This window comes from Gopherus evgoodei, chromosome 2, assembly GCF_007399415.2.
Source record: "Gopherus evgoodei ecotype Sinaloan lineage chromosome 2, rGopEvg1_v1.p, whole genome shotgun sequence".
Classification (NCBI taxonomy): domain Eukaryota; kingdom Metazoa; phylum Chordata; order Testudines; family Testudinidae; genus Gopherus; species Gopherus evgoodei.
Window position 1 is genome coordinate 24596337 of NC_044323.1, and position 22862 is coordinate 24619198.

Below are 22862 nucleotides of genomic sequence, written 5' to 3' on the forward strand. Positions count from 1 at the left end.
CTAAACTATGTTTAAGCTTTAAAAGGCAATCTCTCCACACCACTATTACCAATTCTTCCTTTACAACTAGATCTTTACTACAGATTCTTGCATTTAATTAAAAAAAACAACAAAAAACTATATTTAGGGCATTTCCCTGCCCCCAAATCAAGGTACAATATCTTGCAAATTAACAAATTCAAAACAAGTTTAGTACTTCAGTAGTAACTTTTGAAATTACACTGCCTGAGTACAAGCATTTTGACTTTAGCATTTCACTCATCTTTCTCAATATTTAAATACGAAGTGGATTCCATGATGTCAGTATTTCTCCTCAGAAGCAGACACGCCAAAGCCACTAAAAAAAACCCCAAAACACAGAACTTGGGCTTGTTTTTGGCTTAATTGGCTTGTGAGTTGCTTGCTGGCTAGTTTTTGGCTTGTAGCTAGTTTGTCTCATAGCAGCTTGTTGCTTTTTTTTTTTGATCAGCTCCCAGCAAGCAGGGGCTAGAATCAGGGGTGCACAGCAGGTCCACCACAGTCCCAGACTCTCTGCCAGGGGATCTAGTCACATAGAGTGTTGAGGTTCTTCTTCGAGTGATTGCTCATATCCATTCCAGTTAGGTGTACGCGCCGCGCGTGCACATTCGTCGGAAAACTTTTACCCTAGCAACTCAGTGGGCCGGCAGGTCGCCCCCTAGAGTGGCGCCACCATGGCGCTCCATATATACTCCTGCCGGCCCACCCGCTCCTCAGTTCCTTCTTACCGCCCGTGTCGGTCGTTGGAACAGTGGAGCGCGGCTTAGCTGACCTCCACTTCCCTAGCTACTCGTTTTCTCGTATATAATTATGCAGTTATAACACTTTTATATATATATATTTGTATGGTTATACGTGTTTTCCTTGCTAACATGGTTAGTTTAGTTAGCGGGGTTCAGGAAGTAGCCCCTTCCATGAGCCCAGTGCCGGAGCCATGCATGGCTCACCGGATTTTCAAAAGGGGCCCGGCTTACCAGAAGCCGCGGCCGAAGAGAGATCTACATGACTCCTGTTTGAAGAATCACACTTGACAGATAAGTGCCCCATTTGCAAGGCTTTTAAGCCGAGAACAAAAAGGTGCGGGGCTTTCACTTGCCCCTCCACCTTGGGCGCGGAGCGATGTTCAAGCGGCGGGCAGAAGCGCCTCCTCGGCACCGGACCCCGCTGGTACCACCAAGGCCTTCCGGCACCGACCGTCGCCGGCACCGATGTCGACTCGGCACCGTTCCCTTCTTCCGAGGTCGAGAGAGTCTACGATTCCTGCTGGTGCCTGGCGGCTCCCCGGCACGCGCCGTGGTTGAGCCCCCTGCTCCCGCTACTTCCGTGCCACCTGCATCGCAGCCAGAGAGCTCGCCTCAGTTGCGTTATCCGGCCTGCAGAGGCACCGATGACTTCGGCTCCGTCGATTCCAGTCCCCCAGGACCAGGGAATCCGGTGCCTGGCAGCTCCCCGGCTCGCGCCGTGGTAGAGCTTACTGCTCCTGCTGCTTCTGTGCCAGCTGCACCACAGCTAGACAGCTCGTCTAAGATGACTCGCCCGGCGCCGACGACGTCGGCACCGTCGATCCCGGTCCCACGAGGGCCGTAGAATCCGGTGCCTGACGGCTCCCCGGCACGCGCCGTGGTTGAGCGTATTGCTCCTGCTGCTTCCGTGCCAGCGGCACCGCAGCCAGAGAGCTCGTCTAGTCGGATCGCCCGGCGCTGACACCTACTACGGCACCGATGACGTCGTCACCGTCGATCCCGGTCCCATAAGGGCCGTAGAATCCGGTGCCTGACGGCTCCCCGGCACGCGCCGTGGTTGAGCGTATTGCTCCTGCTGCTTCCGTGCCAGCGGCACCGCAGCCAGAGAGCTCGTCTAGTCGGATCGCCCGGCGCCGACGCCTGCTACGGCACCGATGACGTCGTCACCGTCGATCCCGGTCCCACAAGGGCCGTGGAATCCGGTGCCTGACGGCTCCCCGGCACGCGCCGTGGTTGAGCGTATTGCTCCTGCTGCTTCCGTGCCAGCGGCACCGCAGCCAGAGGGCTCGTCTACGTCGGATCGCCCGGCACCGACACCTACTGCGGCACCGATGGCGTCGGCACCGTCGATCCCGGTCCCACACGGGCCGTAGAATCCGGTGCCTGACGGCTCCCCGGCACGCGCCGTGGTTGAGCGTTTTGCTCCGGCTGCTTCCGTGCCAACGGCACCGCAGCCTGAGGGCTCGTCTACGTCGGATCGCCCGGCACCGACACCTGCTGCGGCACCGATGGCGTCGGCACTGTCGATCCCGGTCCCACACGGGCCGTAGAATCCGGTGCCTGACTGCTCCCCGGCACGCGCCGTGGTTGAGCGTATTGCTCCGGCTGCTTCCGTGCCAATGGCACCGCAGCCAGAGAGCTCGTCTACGTCGGATCGCCCGGCACCGACACCTGCTGCGGCACCGATGACGTCGGCACCGTCGATCCCGGTCCCGCAAGGGCCATAGTATCCGGTGCCGGACGGCTCCCCGGCACGCGCCGTGGTCGAGCTACTTCTCCGGCTGCTTCCGTGCCCACGGCACCGCGGCCAGAGGGCTAGTCTAAGTCGGATCGCCCGGCACCGACACCTGCTTCGGCACCGTCGATCCCGGTCCCGCAAGGGCCGTAGAATCCGGTGCCCGACGGCTCCCCGGCACGCGCCGTGGTTGAGCGTATTACTCCCGCTGCTTCAGTGCTGACGGCACCCCAGCCAGACGGCTTATCTAACTCGGTTCTCCCGGCACCGGCACCTACCGAAGCTCTGATGACCTCGGTACCATGGATCCCGGCCCCACGAGGGCCGTCGAATCCGGTGCCTGACAGCTCCCCAGTACGCACTGTGGTTGAGCCTGCTGTTCCCTGCGCGCCGGAGATGTTACCAACGGCGAGGGCTCTCAGTGCCATGACGGAGTCAGTGCTGCCTGACCCGGGCACCGCCGGTACGGGTAATACAGTCTCTTCAAGGGACTGTCCCCTGTCAGTACAGCAGAGCGGCACCGTCTATGATCACGGTCCCGCAGACGCTCCAAGTCCTGTCGGCACGCCGGACACCACTGGCAGTCCCGGTACTGTTTTCCTCGGTACTGGTCACACTCACTGCACCGGTCGGTATCCCGTTCGCCGACCCGCTATCGGCACCGTTCCGACATCTGGCACCGGGGCAGGTACCTTTACTCCTGTAGCTCTTCTCCGAGCCTCGAGATCTCGGTCGACCTCCCGACACCGTTCTGGTTGCGGGTCTGGATCTCGTTCCAGGTACCGATACGCTTCCCGATGCCGGTCCCCGGTGCCGAGTTGGGCAAGGTCCGAGTGAGTCAGGGACTCGGCCCGTGCCCTCTTTTAGTACCTCCATGGCCGTCCGGACACGCATCCGTGTCACCCCATATGCGCGGATTTTATGCTCAGGACCACGATCCTGATATCATGGCCAGCGGGCGCCAGCCCCGAAGCGGAAAGAGCCTTGGCGAATGCAAGGTGTACTCTGCAGGGGCCCTGCACCTCTGGGTAGCAAAGCAACAAGCCTTGCTTAGCTGCGATAATTATAGCACCTGGGTGGAGGAGTTTCTCCCTCGAACCTCCCACCTAGAGTTCGCTGCCGTCTTGGAGGACGGGGGAAAGAATTTACCCTTTGTTGGTAAAGGCATCTTCGCGGCAGAGACAGCCCCAGACTGCGAAGCCTGCTGGACAATAGGGTCCTAATGCGTCTCAGCATGTATACGCCTGCGACCAAACGCAGGCCTTTATGGCCCCAGCCGCCATACTCTGTGCCTAGCCAGAGGCAGAACTCTGGAAAACGGCAAGGCCAAGGTGGTCGCAGACAAACGTCAGGCCCCCTAAAAAGCCAAAGTCGAGGTCCCTCGCAATTACCACTGGGACCAAAGACGGACCTTCCAAGGTTCACCGGAGGGCGGTGTACCAGTCGCAGGACGGGATCCTGATCCCGCTTTCTCCTGGCATGGCCCCAGTTACTTTTAGGTCGCTGGGTCCTGCGCACGATGGAGCATAGGTACCACCTTAAAATTGCTCCAGCCCTGTCCCCCTTCAGCGGACGAAAGGGGCTAGGGGTTTTACTCCCGTTATGCCCTAGTCCCCCACTCGACCACAGGTCAGACCTTCCTGGTCCTGCATGGACTCAACCGGTTTGGGATAAGGTTGAAGTTCTGCATGGTATCCCTGGGAACCATTATTCCATCCTTGCCTCCGGGGGGCTACTATGCCGCCCTGGATAGGAAGGACGCGTACTTTTGCAATGCCATCTTCCCTCCGCATGGGAGATGCCTCCGCTTTATAGCCAGCGGTGAATACTCCCGGTTTACGGCCATAGTCGCCGCCTACCGTAGCTATGTCGGATATGCGTTTTTCCGTATTGGGACGATTCGCTTATCCGAGGAGACTCTGACACACAAACCACTCAGCCAGTGGGCATCGTCACGGTCTTATTCACAGATCAAGGCCTGATGTTTACTAATAGAGCAATCCGCTCTGGTTCCCACGCAGAGGTTGGGCTTCCTAGGGGCTATCTTGGTCTCCTACCTAGCCGGAGCCTGCTTATCGCAACTGCGGTTTTAGGCGATGGCATCAATCATCTGAGGTCTGAAGGCTTTCCCAACGACCTCAGCTCGTTCTTGTCTCAGTCTCCTGGGTCCATGGTTGCCCGCAAGTTTGTAACCAAACGCGCCAAGCTCCGCCTCCGTCCTCTCCAAGTCCGGCCCACCTCGGCGTACCGCTTGGACAGGGAGCCAATGGTCATGGTAGTCACCGTTCCCTCGAACGCCTTAGGCTCCCTAGAGTGGTGGCTAACTCCCTCCTTGGTGTGGACAGGATGCGGTTTCATCCGCCCCAGCCCTCACTGCCCCTGACGGCGGACGCATCATCTCTCTGCTCGAGTGCTCATGGTCACCTCCGAGCTTAAGGCCTTCGGTCTTCTAGGGAGCTGGCATTCCTCATTAATGCCCCAAGAATGAGAGTAGTCCGCCTGGCATGCCAGGGGTTCCATCGGCAGCTGCGAGGCCGTTGTATCTCGGTGTTTACAGCCAACACAATGGCCAGGTGCTTCATAAGCATTCAGGGGGGACATAGTCCTCCCCCCTTTTTTTTTTTTTGTCAGGAGGCCATCCATTTCCGGGTCTTTTGCATGGCCCACTCGATGGAGCTGGCGACGTCCTTTCTCCCAGGCGTTCGGAACGTCTTATCTCTTTGACTCAGCAGGTCTTTCCTGTCTTACGAGTCATCACTCTGCCCCATGTGAGGCGTCCCGCTTTCCGGAAGTGGAAATGGTTCCTCGCACAGACCTGTTCGCTCACCGCGAGTGCAGGAAATGCCAGATGTTCTGCTCCTTCCAAGGTCTCTCCTCGGAATCGACCTTGGTCGCATTCCTGATGCCGTGGAACGGCCAACTGCATTATGCCTTCCCGCTGTTCCCACTGGTTCGTTACGTCCTGCTCAAATTCCGCAGGGGCGGAGCGTGCATCATCATCATGATCACTCCAGAGTGGTCCAGGCAGCACTGACATACCACGTTGCTCGGCCTGTCAGCCCAGACCTCATCACTCAGGGCAATGACAGGCTTCGTCACTTGGACCTGCAGCCTCTTCGCCTCACGTACCTGAGTCGGGGTGACAGGCAGCCTTCCGCCTGGTCAACGTACCGAGCCAGGTGGAAGCGTTTCCTTTACAGCTGCAGTACGCTCGATCTTGCTCCTGCTGAGGTCTCGATCCCCTCTATTTGGCCTGCCTCTGGCCTTCAGCGGCAGGATCTGGCGGTATCATCGCTGAGGATACTCTCAGCAGCCATCCCTACCTTCCAGCAGGCTAAGATGGACGTTCAGTGTCCCACTATGGGTTCGAGGTCCCTCAAGGGCTTGGAGCGCTTGCACCCTCGGGTGCGCCGCCCAGCCCCGCCCTGGGGCCTCAACCTAGTCTTGGCCAGACGGGTCTCTGAGATCAGAGCTCTTACGAAGGTTCCACAAAGACAAGGTGCAGTTATGACCGCACCCGGCTTTCCTCCCTAAGGTGTTTTGGCCTTTTATGTTACCCACAGCTCAACGCAATGGGCATAACCGTTGCACTCCTTGGACATCTGTGGAGTGCTCGCATTAGTTGTGCTGACAGAATCATTTCCTAAGGTGCCCCAGCTCTGCCCCGGTAGCGGGCCAAAGGGAGGGCTTGCTTGTTTTCCTCTCAGAGGATCTCATCTTGGGTGATGGCGGACATCCCCACTTGTTATGATTTGGCTCATATTTCCCCGAGCCACATTACCGTGCATTCTACCAGGGCTCAGGCTTCATCTGCCGCCTTGCTGGCTCGTGTTTCTACCACGAGACCTGTCGCGAAGCTCCATTGGTCCTCGGTCCTTACCTTTGCTTCGCAGTATGCCCTGGTTCAAGAGAGGCTGTAGCCTCTGGCTCGGCAGTTTTATTCTGCCACATTTCACTCCGACCCCACCGCCTTTGTAAGGCTTGGGATTCACCTAACTGGAATGGATATGAGCAATCACTCGAAGAAGAAAAGACGGTTACTCACCTTTGTAACTGTTGTTCTTCGAGATGTGTTGCTCATATCCATTCCGCACCCGCCCTCCTTCCCCACTGTCGGAGTAGCCGGCAAGAAGGAACTGAGGAGCGGGTGGGCCGGCAGGAGTATATATGGAGCGCCATGGTGGCGCCACTCTAGGGGGCGACCTGCCGGCCCACTGAGTTGCTAGGGTAAAAGTTTTCCGACGAATGTGCACGCGCGGCGCGTACACCTAACTGGAATGGATATGAGCAACACATCTCGAAGAACAACAGTTACAAAGGTGAGTAACCGTCTTTTCTTAGGGATTGGTTTATTTTAGCCTTGTTTTGAAATGAGTTTAGCTTGACTTTTGGCTTATTGTGAAAGTCAGGGTGCTTTTTTACGGCATGAAAGTTGGCAATTGTGCTTAGAAGCAGGAACTTCTCCAACCTGAATTACATGAGTTTAAGAATATTAAGATTTTTCATTGACTATTAACAGAAAAGGAACATTGACAGGTTCTCACCTCATGTTATCACTGTTTAATAAATATTTCTTAATGCGTGGTAGTTTGCGTAGTACTGGCTTAATATCAGACATTTCTGCAATTCGCTTAATCAGTTTCACCTGAAAAGGAGGGAAGAAATAATCAGCAAATGTGTAGGTAGAGTATACATCAGAAGTAATAAGCACAGCATTATATAAGAGTTTGACATCAGTTAAATGAACCACCGCCCCCCTTTACCTGATCCATGCCAATAAACATTTCTTGTAACTCTCCGGCAGGTGTAAGGGTTTTGCTAGCTCGAACAGATGCATATAAATGCCCAGAATCAGGAATTCCATTTGACAGCTCTTGCGCAGTCATCTTAACGAGTACTCTAAAATGCTCCTCTTCTTCAAAGTGTGGGCTGTATTGGAAAGGGAGAAAACAACAGTCACTTGCTACAATAGTGGAAATTCATTAAAAGAAAAAAAGAAAAACTCAGACACAGGAACAGAGAAAAAACACAAGAATTCTCCAGGTCTCCTGCAGAAACGTTCTAGTCTGCTTTAAAATATTAAATGGTTCATTGTGATAAGTTCTAAAACTGGCCCTTACCCATTCAGCAGATTAATGCATAATATGGTTTATAAAGCGAGCAGGATACTTTGATTTAGAGCATGCTGAAATTAAGTTATGCAAAATCAGAACTGCCCCAGAAAAAAGTAAGTAGGAATTTTTTTTTATTTTTATTTGTTTTTGGAGAGAGAGGGGAAGGTAGAAGAGGGCCCAAAAACACACAAAAAAGCCAATACACTACTTGTTAAAGATTTCACTCCATAAATGCATCATGTCCGGCAGATTTCTATCCAGGCATAGAGAAGAAAAGAGCACACCCTAAAGGAAAAATGAAGATACTTCACACACAGGATAAACCAATAGAAGACGACTGAAATAAAGGCTGGAGAAACATGTGGTAGCATTTCATGAAAGTGATTCCACAGTGTCTACAGTCCTAATAGCCTACACCACAGAACAACCACCAGATTTACACTTTATTCAAGAGAGTCCCACTGCTAAAACTGCAGGGCAGACAAGAGGTGTAGTTACATAGTTCTACATGAATGGTACCTTCCCTACTATGGGGTAAACCCTGCCCCATGTGACAGTAAGAGTCAGCTTGTGTGCCTCTATGTCAGCCCATCACATCCAGATAGTAGTTAAATGTGGCGTAGAAGGAAGGCAGTGCGACTTTGGATCAAAAATGCTATTCAGGGGATAGAGAGCTCCTACAAATGAGTCCCTAATCTAATCCCCTAAAGAACCTTTCAGGTATACTGGTTCCCCTCTCTCCATACACTGGGGGCAGTAACTACTGCACAGCAGTTACAGCAGGAGAAGAGGATCACAACAGATCAACATTAAGAAAAAAATAAGTGTCTTAGTTGAGTTAAGTGGGGAAGTCCTAACAAGTCAGACCCCTTATGAGTTTGAATATGAATACTCAGTGTTGAATATTTGTTAACTATACATTCCTAGTGCACTGCATATGTAGGTTTGGCAGCATTTTATTTTTTTTTTATTATTTTATAATATCTATCAATATCAATGTCTATCTTTAAAGCATTTTCAAAATTATATCCATTTAAATTGGGGGAGATCAGACTATTGGGGAGGTCAGACAATTTTCAATGACAGTAAATGTTGAGAATCAAATTGTTAAAACTTTAACCACTATAACACAAATTGTCAACATCGCATGTCAAAATATAAAGTAAATAGCCTTATATCAAACTCTAATAAATTTTCAAGCAACTTTTTTCTTACTTTGCCTATCTGTAAATTTCCATTATCATTGATGGAAATATATTTTGGTCTGTGTGTGTACAGTGAAATCAATGCTTTCTGACAAAAACCTAAACCTTCCAAGTTTATATATGTATTAAAAAGTCCTGCCCCTTTGTCATGGAAGAATTTAAACAGGAAAACATCTTTTGTTGCTTAGCTTCTTTTATGCTACTTGGATACTGTGGTAAGAAAGGTTATAAAAAAAAATGTGAAGATAAATAGTCATGTAAAACGTTACCTTTAGGATAAAGGTAAGTTACTGTGATGGTGAAATTTATATGTTGCCTAAGTCAACAAAAGCCCACTTCTACACCAATTTTCAGCCCAACATGTTTTGAAATCACTGAAGTGTTCAACATTAAGTGCCTGCTTTATGGAGAAATTTTGCTCCACCCTTAACTACATTGCAGTCAGTGTAACACAACCGCATATATTTTGTTATGATTTACCTGTTCATACGCATCCAGATGTGAATCATCTGGAATGATGTGTGGACTGACAGACATGCCACCTGTTTTTAGCTCCATTTGCTGGGCTTGCTCTCTGTAACCAAGGGCTCCACAGCCCATTCTGTAAAAAAAAAGTAGTGTTTTATTTCCACCAAGTTCAATCATATAGTAAAACCAGAAACAATCCAAGTTGTCCAATACAAATACGCAATGTAACTTAGAAGCATAAGCTTAAGTAATCTGAGGCATTATCAAATACATGGGGGGGGTTAATTAATAAAGACACTAGTTTTTGTTTTTAAATGTCAGCAGATACCCAATATATGCTATTAAACAAAGAAAAAAATTAAAATACATTTTTAATACACTCTTTTGTATTTGATAAATCAAGTGGTTTACAAACTTACTGGCTAACTGTCTCAGACTCTCCCCCATAATCAAAATTATTTGCACTATTGAAGCATCACTGAAATTACAGGAAACAGAGGTAAGACAGTGAACAATTCCTAGAACGATTGCTTTCTATCAATATTATTTCCATGTATTGTAACACATCATATCATCCTCACAGTTTCAAATACGCTAAATTATCTTACTTAGTAATGACACTGCAGAAGAGTGGCACATATGGTTTGAGTTCCTCTGGAAGTGTGTTCAAGCTGGAAACAGCTCTGAAATATACCATCCCATTGGTCGGCTGAGCACAATACTGGACAGGGATTTCATCAGCTATAAGCAAGAGAAAAACATTGCAGTCTGCATCCCTCACTTTGAGCACATCATAACTATGACATTTGCCAAAGGGACTTTTACTAGAGTTATTTTTGACACTGCAAAGGTAATAGGAAGGCACTTCCTGTTTTAATTGAAGATATTGTTATGAGTCCTGGACTGAATCACAGGTTTTCTAGGTCAATATATAGTTATACTCAGTAGGAATCACCTTCCAAATTATCAGGTTGGGAAAGATCATTAAATATTTAAATTTTAGAGTCAGAGAAGGACAAAGTAGGTGTGGTAATATATTTTTATTGGACCAATAAACTACTGTTGGTGAGAGAGAACCTTTTGAGTTACACAGAGCTCTTCTTCAGGTCTGTGTAACTCGAAAGCTTCTCTCTCCCACCAAACAGAAGTTGGTCCAATAAAATATTTTACCTCACCCACCTTGTCTCTCTAATATCCTGGGACTGACACAGCTAGAACACACTGCATACAAGAATAAGAGAAAGCAGTCAAACAAATGAAAGGCAAATTGTTTTTGAAAACTGCACTAAGGAAACCTTTGTCCCTTTTTCCCTTGGACCCCACATCTCAAAGAATAGCTGTGATTTTTTTCATTGTAAACAAAACCAGTGGAAAATCCAAACATATTGTAGTTATTGATGTGGAGATAACAGTCTTGCTGACCTGTGGGAAAGAAAGGAGGGCATTGTTTGGAGAAGTACAGGAGAAGAGGGGGGAGGAGAAAAAGGAGGAAATAATCATTTAAAAAAACCTAGATAAAGCAATTTTCATCCCCATTTTCTTTGCGCTATTTTCCTCCTCCCCCATTTAAAATAAATTGGAGAGAGGGGTTGCTTGCACTGAAACGAGAGTGAAACTGAGGTGGCATAGAGTTGACAATAGAGTGATTCATAGATTCTAGGACTGGAAGTGACCGAGAGGTCATTGAGTCCAGTCCCCTGCCCTCATGGCAGGACCAAATACTGTCTAGACCATCCCGGATAGACATTTATCTAACCTACTATTAAATATCTCCAGAGATGGAGATTCCACAACCTCCCGAGGCAATTTATTCCAATGTTTAACCACCCTGACAGTTCGGAACTTTTTCCTAACGTCCAACCTAAACCTCCTTTGCTGCAGTTTAAGCCCATTGCTTCTTGTTCTATCTTTAGAGGCTAAAGTGAACAAGTTTTCTCCCTCCTCCTGATGACATCCTTTTAGATACCTGAAAACTGGTATCATGTCCCCTCTCAGTCTTCTCTTTTCCAAACTAAACAAACCCAATTCCTTCAGCCTTCCTTCATAGGTCATGTTCTCAAGACCTTTAATCATTCTTGTTGCTCTTCTCTGGACCCTCTCCAATTTCTCCACATCTTTCTTGAAATGTGGTGCCCAGAACTGGACACAATACTCCAGTTGAGGCCTAACCAGTGCAGAGTAGAGCGGAAGAATGACTTCTCGTGTCTTGTTTACAACACACCTGTTAATGCATCCCAGAATCACGTCTGCTTTTTTTGCAACAGCATCACACTGTTGACTCATATTTAGCTTATGGTCCACTATAACCCCTAGATCCCTTTCTGCCGTACTCCTTCCCAGACAGTCTCTTCCCATTCTGTATGTGTGAAACTGATTTTTCCTTCCTAAGTGGAGCACTTTGCATTTGTCTTTGTTAAACTTCATCCTGTTTACCTCAGACCATTTCTCCAATTTGTCCAGATCATTTTGAATTATGACCCTGTCCTCCAAGTTTGGTATCATCTGCAAACTTAATAAGCGTACATTCTATGCCAATATCTAAGTCGTTGATGAAGATATTGAACAGACCCCTGCAGAACCCCACTTGTTATACCTTTCCAGCAGGATTGGGAACCATTAATAACTACTCTGTGAGTACGGTTATCCAGCCAGTTATGCACCTACCTTACAGTAGCCCCATCTGAATTGTATTTGCCTAGTTTAATTGATAAGAATATCATGCGAGACCGTATCAAATGCCTTACTAAAGTCTATGTATACCACATCCACCGCTTCTCCCTTATCCACAAGACTCGTGTGCTTACTAATTATGCTTACATAAGTCAATATCTATCAAAACTCAGGGAACAACATGACTGAGACAAACCCAAACATTTCTGAACTCTGATTGCCTGAAGTAACTCAATTTTTGTATCAAAAGACCCTACTGCCTTTAATAGTCAGCAGCTCTCACATGCTTCTCTGGGGCCAGAATTTGATCCATCAACATTTCCTTAGAGGAAGAGGTGTTTTAGTTCATTACAATTAATTATGCTACTCCTGCTATAAAAGTGTTTTCTAATTAGAATAATATGTTACCACAACAATGTAGGTTGACTAAATTATGCATTGGTCTCATTATAGACATTTAAATTTTGAAAGAAATACCTTTCTATTTCTCACCAGAGAAACAGGTACAGTTTGGAATTCTGCCCAGTGGTGATATTTAGTGGATGGCCAATGTAATTTTTCATTCTGTACAGGTTCCTGTAATAACTGGGAGATTATATTCACTTGCTAGCAATTGGCAACAAAAGAACAGCTATTCAGTATACACCTGTTTGTTTTTCCTCTATTCAATTTAGTGATTCAGTCTGATGGATGTTTCTTACCACTTTTAGTTGCCAAAGCAGAAGATTCTGTCCTATAGCCTAAGCTAACAGATGACACAACCAGGCAATTTGGGAATCTGAGACACGTACTTCTAGTCCATTTCGACTGCTGATGTCAAAGGCTGCTGTTTTACAGAAAGGCTCCCACTGAAAATGTTGTGCAACCCAATATCACTTTCAGGATTTTGCTACAATTCTACAATTAATCTTTTTATCATTAATACAAGTAATCTACAGTTACTCATTCTCGTCAATTAACAGAACAGCTCCTGGACCAGATAGGAAGAGTTATGCTATTTATTGTATTTCAAGTGTTGCAACCACCTGTGAGCAACCTGGATTTAGGGATATGGAATAAAAGCATAAGTCTGAACCAATATATTGCCAAATATACGAAGCCTTTTGATTTCCCGTTCATTCTACTTCTCAAAATAAAATGCAAATTAAACTGTTTCTTCATTTTACAAAAAAATTTAAGTATACTAACCTGCAAATGCCATCTCCAGCTCAGTGAATGGGATTGTAGGCGCAATGTCAGATACTTTTAGAGCCGGGAGACAGGAGGTATCCTGAGGTTTGCTTTGAAGAGCAATTAATTCCAAACCTAATAAAGCAGAATATTCTAACATTAATGCTTAAAGGTTTCCAATAAAAGCTATCAAAACCCAGTGAAATCAGGTAGCTAAGGAGGATAAAAAACATTTCTGTGCCAGATAAGAGTGATATTTCCCATTCCAAACAGCTCCTGCAAACTATTATAGTCACTGTATTTTACTAAAATGCACATCAGAGGGCATCATACAAAATCCATCACCATCCTAACAGAATAAAGTGTTTCTATCTCTGCCCTTTTTTATGATAGCTCATGATCCAGAGCTCAAAAAAGTTACCAGATACCTACCAGTCAGATGTCAAAGACCTCAACCTAATAGCAACACAGCTTTCAAGTGAAAAGCTCAGTATCCACCTGGCATTCTCGCCAGAGTTCTCTCTCTGGACCTTGCTACATGTTGTGTGGCTAAATCTGTTAGTCTGTTTGAAAAACCTCAACCTCTATCTTTTATATCCACCTCTGGCTAGTGGTTGCTTAAAAAACCCTCAAATTCACCTTAAAATGTAGGCAACCTCATCTAGTTGCTAAAAAGCTGCTCTCCCTCTCCCAAGCCCAGAACCTCCAGACTATTCTGAAGCAGTATCTCAGCTTCTCTATCCTCTAGACTTTGTTTCCCTTTTTCTTGGTGAATACTTTATAGCCTGTCCTACTTCTGATGTTTATAGCCTTCCCAAGTACCAAGAGTGTAACTAACATGATGTTTGTATGTTTCACAGTTGCACACAGATTCCAAGTCCTGTTAATTTCACTTAGGAGCTGCTTGAGTAAACTACAATGTTAGAGAGACTACAAATCTGCAGCCTGAAAAAGACATCATTGTATCATTTCACATTCTGAAAGTTATCTTTGTAAGCAAAAGAAGCTGGAAACAATAAAGAAAGCTCAAACTCTTCAGAAGTGTTATATAGGTCTTCTCACTTGCTCATACAAACAACAGTGATGGAACTGATGATATGTCTGCTGTCCTGAGAGCAAATTCACTATATGTTTCTAGTATTAGCAGGTTAATATTAAAAAGAATATTGCCTTCCCTCTCTCCAAGGCTCTGATCAATTTCTTCCTTTTTTAAGTGAAGAGTACTCTAGATAGTGGAATATATTAGTGATGTCTTTAACCATACATTTGTCTTTTGCATGCACATTCGAGCACACACAGATTATTAAAAAAAAACAACAGTAAAGTCATCCACTTTCAAAACAAATACTGATTGACTTCTGGTATATATCAAAGAATTGTAAATATTCTACAAGTGACAAAATAACTGGCCGTCATTTTTTTAAACTGTTATCAGAACTAAAAAAGCGTTATAAGATGCTAACCTTTTTCATACGTTTCTTTCTTCTCTTCTTCAGAAAGAGCATTAACCTTTTGTTTCAGTTTTTCTGCTTCCAATTTTGCTTGTTTTTCATAGTAGCTTTCATCTGGACTCATCGACATAGTCAATCTATGTGGATTATCCTGTACAAATACATTCCCATAACAAAATATTAAGTTTAAGGACTGTTTCTTCTTCCCTTTCATCTTCAGATCCCTAGATTATTGCCATCACCAAGCAGATATATGCTGCATGCATATTATTTTGCTTGCATTATCATCTGAAGCCACTTAAGGTCTCATCATTTCTTTCAGGCAAAATCCTGCCCTTTGATGCATTAATAAATAAGGGGTAGAAAAGGACGCACATAGCCACAAAAATGAGCACAAGCAGCCTTCTGTGACATTTGAGCAGCCATCATCCCTCAATGACATAATGGTCACTGGTCTAATTAAATCAATATAAAATACACCAGTGTAACTTTCTCATAGATAAGGCCACAGACACAAATGTCCTAGAAAATACACCTAACTAATGTGCTAGGATAGGTAGAGCAGCCTAATTAGACCCTTTCCCCAGGTACGTCCCATTGTTCACTTAAGAGCAAGAGCTCAGAGTCCACATGAAATGGAGCTCCAAGCCACAAAGAGGGTAGACATACCCTATACAGCCACCTGAAATCCAGCCTCAGACGGGCAATGAATAACACCAGTTCTCCTGCTAGGGATCCCACATGTATTGTGCAAATTTCACAATTGCTATTAAATGCTTTGTTTTCTACTCTGAAGCAGAGAGCTGATATATTTACTCTGAATTTTAATCATACAACTCCAATAGTTTCCATTTTATATAATATTGGGGAGGCTATTAAAAGGACACAATGAACATGAATACTGTCCGTTTAAAATATTAGTTTAAAAAGGCCAAGATACACATGCTTCTGAGACCCACTATCAATACTTGGGGCACTTTTCCTATTTTAGGAGTTTCTCTCACCTGCTGGGTGAAAGGTCCATATGAACAAGGAAACGCGACTGATTATACAGGGCAACAGTGAAACTTACTATTAGGAAAGTGTTTCAGAGTGATAGCTGTGTGAATCTGTATCAGCAAAAAGAACAAGGAGTACTTGTGGCACCTTAGAGACTAACAAATTTTCTTGGGCATAATAAATTTGTTAGTCTCTAAGGTGCCACACATACTCTTTATTCTTTTTATTAGGGAAGTGTTGTCAAATGTATAGAGTGAAAACACTTCCCTCACCTCTAATTGTTCAGCTACAGTTATATTAGGGTATTTCTTGTAACAACAAATAAAAATCTTCAGATATAAGAACATCTCTGAGTATTACCATCATCACTTTCTATTTTAAGGGATGGAGCGGGTGGGTTCTCTTTTAAACTTCTCAACAGAATTATACTATAAAAGGACATTCTCAGAAACCCTGTATTGCATTTCCTTTGCTATGTATGTCAAAACATACAAACATACAAAACATTCAACCCAAAATAAGGTCCCCTTCCCTTCTTCTTCTATCTTTTGGTACACCTACCCAGCCAAAAAAAAATCTGTGGTTTACTGGCATCAGAATTTACACTGTGGTTCAAAGCAGCTCAGTGGATTAAAAAAAAAAAAAGGCTCAGATGTTTAAGGCTGTTCTTCCCCATCATAGTACTTAATTTAAAAAAATAAAAAATAGAAAAGACTAAACCAAAAGAACGGGAAAATAAAAAGGAAGACATAGAACTAAGTTACAGTGTTTAACCGCCATAGCAAATTCAAACAGAAACTCTAAGAACAGGAAGACTCTAAAGTGACCTTATCATCAACCTTATTAGAACATTCAAAAGGGAAGAAAGTCCTTTGATAATTACAAAAAAATTGCTAGCAACAGGAATTGAAATTGCTTGATGTGACAGACTGGACCCCTATATTTACCACTTTTATAAGACTAGGATAAATTTTGTACAATGTAGGACTCATGAGGTATCATTTCAAAATTCATAATTCACTAATCAGTATTGTCCTGGTAAAATATTATTCATATTCAACTTATTCATAAATGATTTACACACAATAAATCGACCCCGGAGTCCTCACCTATCGATTCCTGTACTCCAGTGCGAGAGGGGTAGGCAGAGTCAACAGGGGAGAGGCAGTAGTCGACTCACCGCGGTGAAGACACCATGGAAAGTCGATCTAAGTTACGTAACTTCAGCTACGTGAATAACATAGTGTAGACCAGGGCTAAGTTATTGGGCAACAAAATGGCAAATGAAATTTCATGTGAATAAATGTAAAGTAATGCACATTGGAAAAAAAAAACCCAACTATACATATAATATGATGGGTGCTAATTTAGCTACAACTAATCAGAAAGAGATCTTGGAGTCATCGTGGATAGTTCTCTGATGATGTCCATGCAGTGTGCAGTGCCAGCCAAAAAAGCAAACAGGACGTTAGGAATCATAAAAAAAAACGATAGAGAATAAGAGAGAATATCTTCTTGCCCTTACATAAATCCATGGTATGCCCACATCGTGAACAAATGTGTACAATGTGTACAAATGTGGACTCCTCACCTCAGAAAAGATATACTGGCACTAGAAAAGGCTCAGAAAAGGGCGACTAAAACGATTAGGGGTTTGGAACAGGTCCCATATGAGGAGAGATTAAAAAGGCTAGGACTTTTCAGCTTGGAAAAGAGGAGACTAAGGGGGGATATGATAGAGGTATATAAAATCACGAGTGGGGTGGAGAAAGTGAATAAGGAAAGGTTATTTACTTGTTCCTATAATATAAGAGCTAGGGGCCACCAAATGAAACTAATGGGCAGCAAGTTTAAAATAAATACAAGGAAGTTCTTCTTCACACACCGCAGTCTACCAGTGGAACTCCTTGCCTGGGGAGGTTGTGAAGGCTAGGACTAGAATAGGGTTTAAAAAGAGAACTAGATGAAGTCATGGAGGTTAGGTCCATTAATGGCTATTAGCCAGGATGGATAGGGAATGGTGTCCCCAGCCTCTGTTTGTCAGAGGGTGGAGATGGATGGCAGGAGAGAGATCACTTAATCATTACCTGTTAGGTTCACTCCCTCTGGGGCACGTAGCATTGGCCACTGTCGATAGACTTGATACTGGGCTGGATGGACCTTTGGTCTGATCGGTATGGCCATTCTTATGTTCTTAATATGTGTGGCACCATTATATATAACGTTAGATGATTCTACTGTAGGATGTTACTATGGCATATTCCAAATCTAGGGAAGCAGCCCAAACCATTTCCTCAGAGACAAAAGTCAAACTGACATCTCAGCTAGACAACTACAAAATCAAATGGACTATCACCTCAAGCCTCATCTCTACTCATGGCATCATCAACATTTGAAAGACAAAAGCAGCATCAGTGAACTGGGGCAAAATCCAGCCAGACTGCTGTAAACATATGGCGAGAGCCTGATTTTTACCTTTTATTTCTTTTAACTAATTCTGACTTTAATGCATCATTACTTGTAATCATTTAAAATCTATCTTTCTGTAGTTAATAAACTTGTTTCTTTTAATTAAACCACTGTGTGCTTGGATTGAAGTGTTTGAGAAACTTAATTTGGGATGACAAGATTTGTACATATCATTTTCTACAATAAAATGACATATTTTCTGTGAGCGTGCACTACACAGAAGGAAAGAGCTGGGCAGTACAAGATCCACATTTCTGGGGAGAAGTACAGGTCTGGGAATTTGCTAGTGTCATTGTGCAATACAATTAAGGAGAGGCTCATATAACTCAGCTGGGAATAATTCACATGCTAGAGGCTGTGCGTGAGCAAGGCCAGGAGTGACTGCTCTCACAGGGAAGCAGTGTAAAAAGCACCCCAGGACACAGCTGTTCAAGCAGGCTGGATTGTACCCTGCGTAATTTCATATTTGCATTTTGCCCAGAGTTCATGTACACACTTTAGTTGGACATTTCAAAATGAAGCTAACGCCTATTTTTGCCAAAGGTTTACGGTGTATATGATGAATGGACTCCATCTGTAAATGCTGGCATTTAAGCTACTTATAATAATGGGTTCTATAATTATGAAAAAAATCAAGAGGCCTGAAGCTAGTACTACTGTCACAGGCTCAAACAGTGTGATACAGAAATTAGCATTGAAAGAGCTTCTTCTTTCTTACCTTAAAATACTGTTTTACTTTTTCTTGAAGAAATGTTGGGTTTTCCTTCAGGTGCTGCCGGAATTGAGTCACTTTGTCTGCAATCTTCAAAAGTTCCACAGGGTCTCCTTCATGATTCCAGCAGGAGGCTATGTACTTGATTGACAAGAAATTAGATAAACATGACATTTAACTGCACACAGAGGCATTTCATGGATTGGCTTGCTTATTCCAGAACACACACATTACCAGTCTTATTTATATATTTATAGCAGACAAGCAACATGCAACACTTCAGTAATACTGCCATTTGATATGTACATCAAGACACTATTGTTTGTTAAAAGGGACATCGGGGTTATTTCCCTCCCTCATACTCCTCAAAAAAAAAAAAAAAAAAAAAAAAAAAAAAAAAAAAAAAAAAAAAAAAAAAAAAAAAAAAGTTACCTTGGAAGGCTCCAAATTTCCCAGGTTTTCACCTTAAGGAGTCTTTTGTCACATTCTTCCCCCATAGCCCAGATCTCACCCATCCCCTTACTTTTTAGAACAAACAAATATTCAATCCAACTGGGAGGAAGGGCACAGAAAAAGTAAAATTGAACCAAAACTGCTAAGAGATCAGATACTACAGTCAACTACACATTTGTAGGAGTTTTTCAGCCCAAAGAGATGACTGTGTTTTTTACATAACTCAGTTATGCATTTAAATGGGACTACTGTTAAAGTAGATAAGATATTATAAGCAGAAATCTGCTAAGTCTTTTTGTTTTGGAGGTTTTGTTTTCGTTGTTAGGACACATGTGGGAGCAGTTATTAAGTTTAAAATTTGTGGAATTACTATTGAGAGTTGACCACACTATTGAAGAACCAGAACTGAAGAGACTGATAGTTTCTGTTCAGTAGAAGAAACACAGGGGGGTGGAGGGGACTTGAAATAAAGTACACTACAAAGAAAATGTTAAATAAACTAAGAAAAATTGTTCTTGAACTTCATTTATCAAAATTATGTTTCCTACAGTTCTCCATTCTCATTTTCTTAAAAAAGAAAAATACTAGTAGACGTCCTAAGCATATAGATGACTGCTGCTTGGAACAGCTGGAACAGGAACGCCCAAGGGGACAAGCAATTCTCAATTTAGTCCTGAGTGGAGTGCAGGATCTGGACCAAGAGCTAACTATAACAGGACTGCTTGGAAATAGTGACCATAGTATAACAACATTTAATTCCTGTGGTGGGAAGAACATCTCAACAGCCCAACACTGTGTCATTTAATTTCAGAAAAGGGAACTATGCAAAAATGAGGAGGTTAGTTAAACAGAAATTAAAAAGTACAGTGACTAGAGTGAAATCCCTGCAAGCTGCATGGGCACTTTTCAAAGACACCATAAGAGAGGTCCAACTTAAATGTATACCCCAAATTAAAAGAACACAGTAAAAGAACTAAAAAAGAGCCACCATGGCTTAATGGCCATGTAAAAGAAGCAGTGAGAGACAAAAAGGCATCTTTTAAATAGTGGAAGTCAAATCCTAGTGAGGTAAATAGACAGGAGCATAATCACTGTCAAATTTAGTGTAAAAATGTAATAAGAAAAACCTAGAAGGAGTTTGAAGAACAGCTAGCCAAAAACTCAAAAGGTAATAACAAAATGTTTTTTAAATACATCAGAAGCAGGAAGCCTGCTAAATAACCAGTGGGACCCCTGGACAATCGAGATACAAAAGTAGAACTTAAAGAAAATAAAGTCATTGTGGAGAAACTAAATGAATTCTTTGCTTCAGACTTCAGAGATGAGGATGTTAAGGAGATTCCCAAACCTAGTCGTCCTTTGTAGGTGACAAATCTGAGGAATTATCACAGATTGAAGTGTCATTAGAGGAAGTTTTGGAATTAGTTACTGTTAAATTTATCAACAAGTCACCGGGGACTAGATGGCATTCACCTAAGAGTTCTGAAAGAACTCAAATGTGAAATTGCAAAACTATTAACCATGGTTTGTAACTTGTCCTTTAAATCAGCTTCTGTACCCATGACTGGAAGATAGCTAATGTAACAACAATATTTAAAAAGGGCTCTAGAGGTGATCCCAGCAATTACAGACCGGTAAGTCTAACATCAGTACCGGGCAAATAAGCTGAAACAACAGTAAAGAATAAAATTGTCAGACACATAGAAGAACATAAATTGTTGAGCAAAAGTCAACATGGTTTCTGTAGAGGGAAATCATGTCGTACTAATCTATTAGAGTTCTTTGAAGGGGTCAACAAACACGTGGACAAGGGGAGCCCAGTGGACACAGTGTACTTAGATTCCCAGAAAGCCTTTGACAAGGTCCCTCACCAACGGCTCTTACGTAAATTTAGTTGTCATGGGATAAGAGGGAAGATCCTTACATGGATTGAGAACTGGTTAAAAGGTAGGAATAAATAGTAAATTCTCAGAATGGAGAGGGGTAACTAGTGGTGTTCCCCAAGGGTCAGTCCTAGGACCAATCCTATTCAATTTATTCATAAATGATCTGGAGAAAGGGGTAAACAGTGAAGTGGCAAAGTCTGCAGATGGTACTAAACTGCTCAAGACAGTTAAGACTAAAGCAGACTGTGAAGAATTTCAAAAAAAGATCTCGCAAAACTAAGTGGCAAACGAAATTTAATGTGGATAAATATAAAGTAATGTACACTAGAAAAAATAATCCCAACTATACATACAATATGGTGGGGGCGAATTTAGCTACAACTAATCAGGAAAGAAATCTTGGAGTTATCATGGATAGTTCTCTGAAGACGTCCATGCAGTGTGCAGCGCCAGTCAAAAAAGCAAACAGTATGTTAGGAATCATTAAAAAAGGGATAGAGAATAAGACAAAAAATATCTTATTTCCCTTATATAAATCCATGGTACGCCCACATCTTGAATGCTGTATACAGATGTGGTCTCCCCATCTCAAAAAAGATATTATGGCATTAGAAAAGGTTCAGAGGCTAGGAATTTTCAGCTTGGAAAAGAGGAGACTAAGGGGGGGATATGATAGAGGTATATTAAATCATGAGTAGGGTGGAGAAAGTGAACACGGAAAATAAGGAAAAGTTATTTACTTGTTCCCATACTATGAGAACTAGGGGGCACCAAATGAAATTAATAGCAGCAGGTTTAAAACAAATAAAAGGAAGTTTTTCTTCACATAGCAAACAGTCAACCTGTGGAGATTGTGAAGATTAGGACTATTACAGGTTTAAAAGAGAACTAGATAAATTCATGGAGGTTAAGTCCATTAATGGCTATTAGCCAGGATGGGTAAGGAATGGTATCCCTAGCCTCTGTTTGTCAGAGGGTGGAGATGGATAACAGGAGAGAGATCACTTGATCATTGCCTGTTAGGTTCACTCCCTCTGGGGCACCTGGCATTGGCCACTGTTGGAGACAGGATACTGGGCTGGATGGACCCTTGGTCTGACCTATTGTGGCCATTCTTACGTTCTTATTCGTCAAAATTCAAAAAAATATTTAAGAATACCATGGGAACTTTCTGTTTCAAAGAACATTATTCTTTCCCATATACTCACAGTAATTATTGTGGAGTGATGATAAGCACTCCATAGTTAAGGTTGCAACTGGGCTTCCATTATAAGACCAATGCGAGTTCCTCACCAAAATCTTCAAGCAAAGGAAATATCTTTTGAAAAATGGGTAGATTAGGTCTTCGGCAGAGGTAAATTTTTCTACAAACTTTTAATACAAACTGTTATTGTTCCAAAGAATACTTCAAGATTTGGAAGAATTTAACATTCATCTCTCATTAACTTTGATCATTCTAGCAATAATTCATTTGACAGTTTCAATGTGTCTCTACAAATGCTGTTAAAATAAAAAATAAAGACAAAATAAAAAAAGACAAATTCCTGTATGATTTCACTCTAAAATTAAGGTGTTCCAAGTTCAACAAATCTAACTTTTGCTTTTTTGTCACTTTTGAAATTAACTAAAGAAAAGAGAGAACTCAGTTACTGTACTGAACTTCAGCAAAGATCTAGTGTTTTTAAACAATCATCCCTAGAAAACTTGAAATTATTTCCATTTTTATTATTAATAGAAATATGGAAAGATTAATATGGGATGTTACTGCT

The 22862-nt window shown here is 43.5% G+C and overlaps 1 protein-coding gene across 1 annotated transcript in view; it reads right to left on the bottom strand.

Annotated features, from left to right (window-relative positions):
* Positions 1 to 22862, bottom strand: part of PITRM1 (pitrilysin metallopeptidase 1) — a 53879-nt gene that overhangs the window by 14879 nt on the left and 16138 nt on the right. The window contains exons 13-20 of the mRNA XM_030550141.1: positions 18761 to 18895; positions 14587 to 14725; positions 13142 to 13258; positions 9892 to 10024; positions 9296 to 9416; positions 7819 to 7895; positions 7260 to 7425; positions 7041 to 7141 (exon numbers count right to left, since the gene is read on the bottom strand). Of these exons, the coding sequence (XP_030406001.1) occupies positions 7041 to 7141; positions 7260 to 7425; positions 7819 to 7895; positions 9296 to 9416; positions 9892 to 10024; positions 13142 to 13258; positions 14587 to 14725; positions 18761 to 18895 (989 nt within the window). The remainder of the gene's footprint in view (positions 1 to 7040; positions 7142 to 7259; positions 7426 to 7818; positions 7896 to 9295; positions 9417 to 9891; positions 10025 to 13141; positions 13259 to 14586; positions 14726 to 18760; positions 18896 to 22862) is intronic.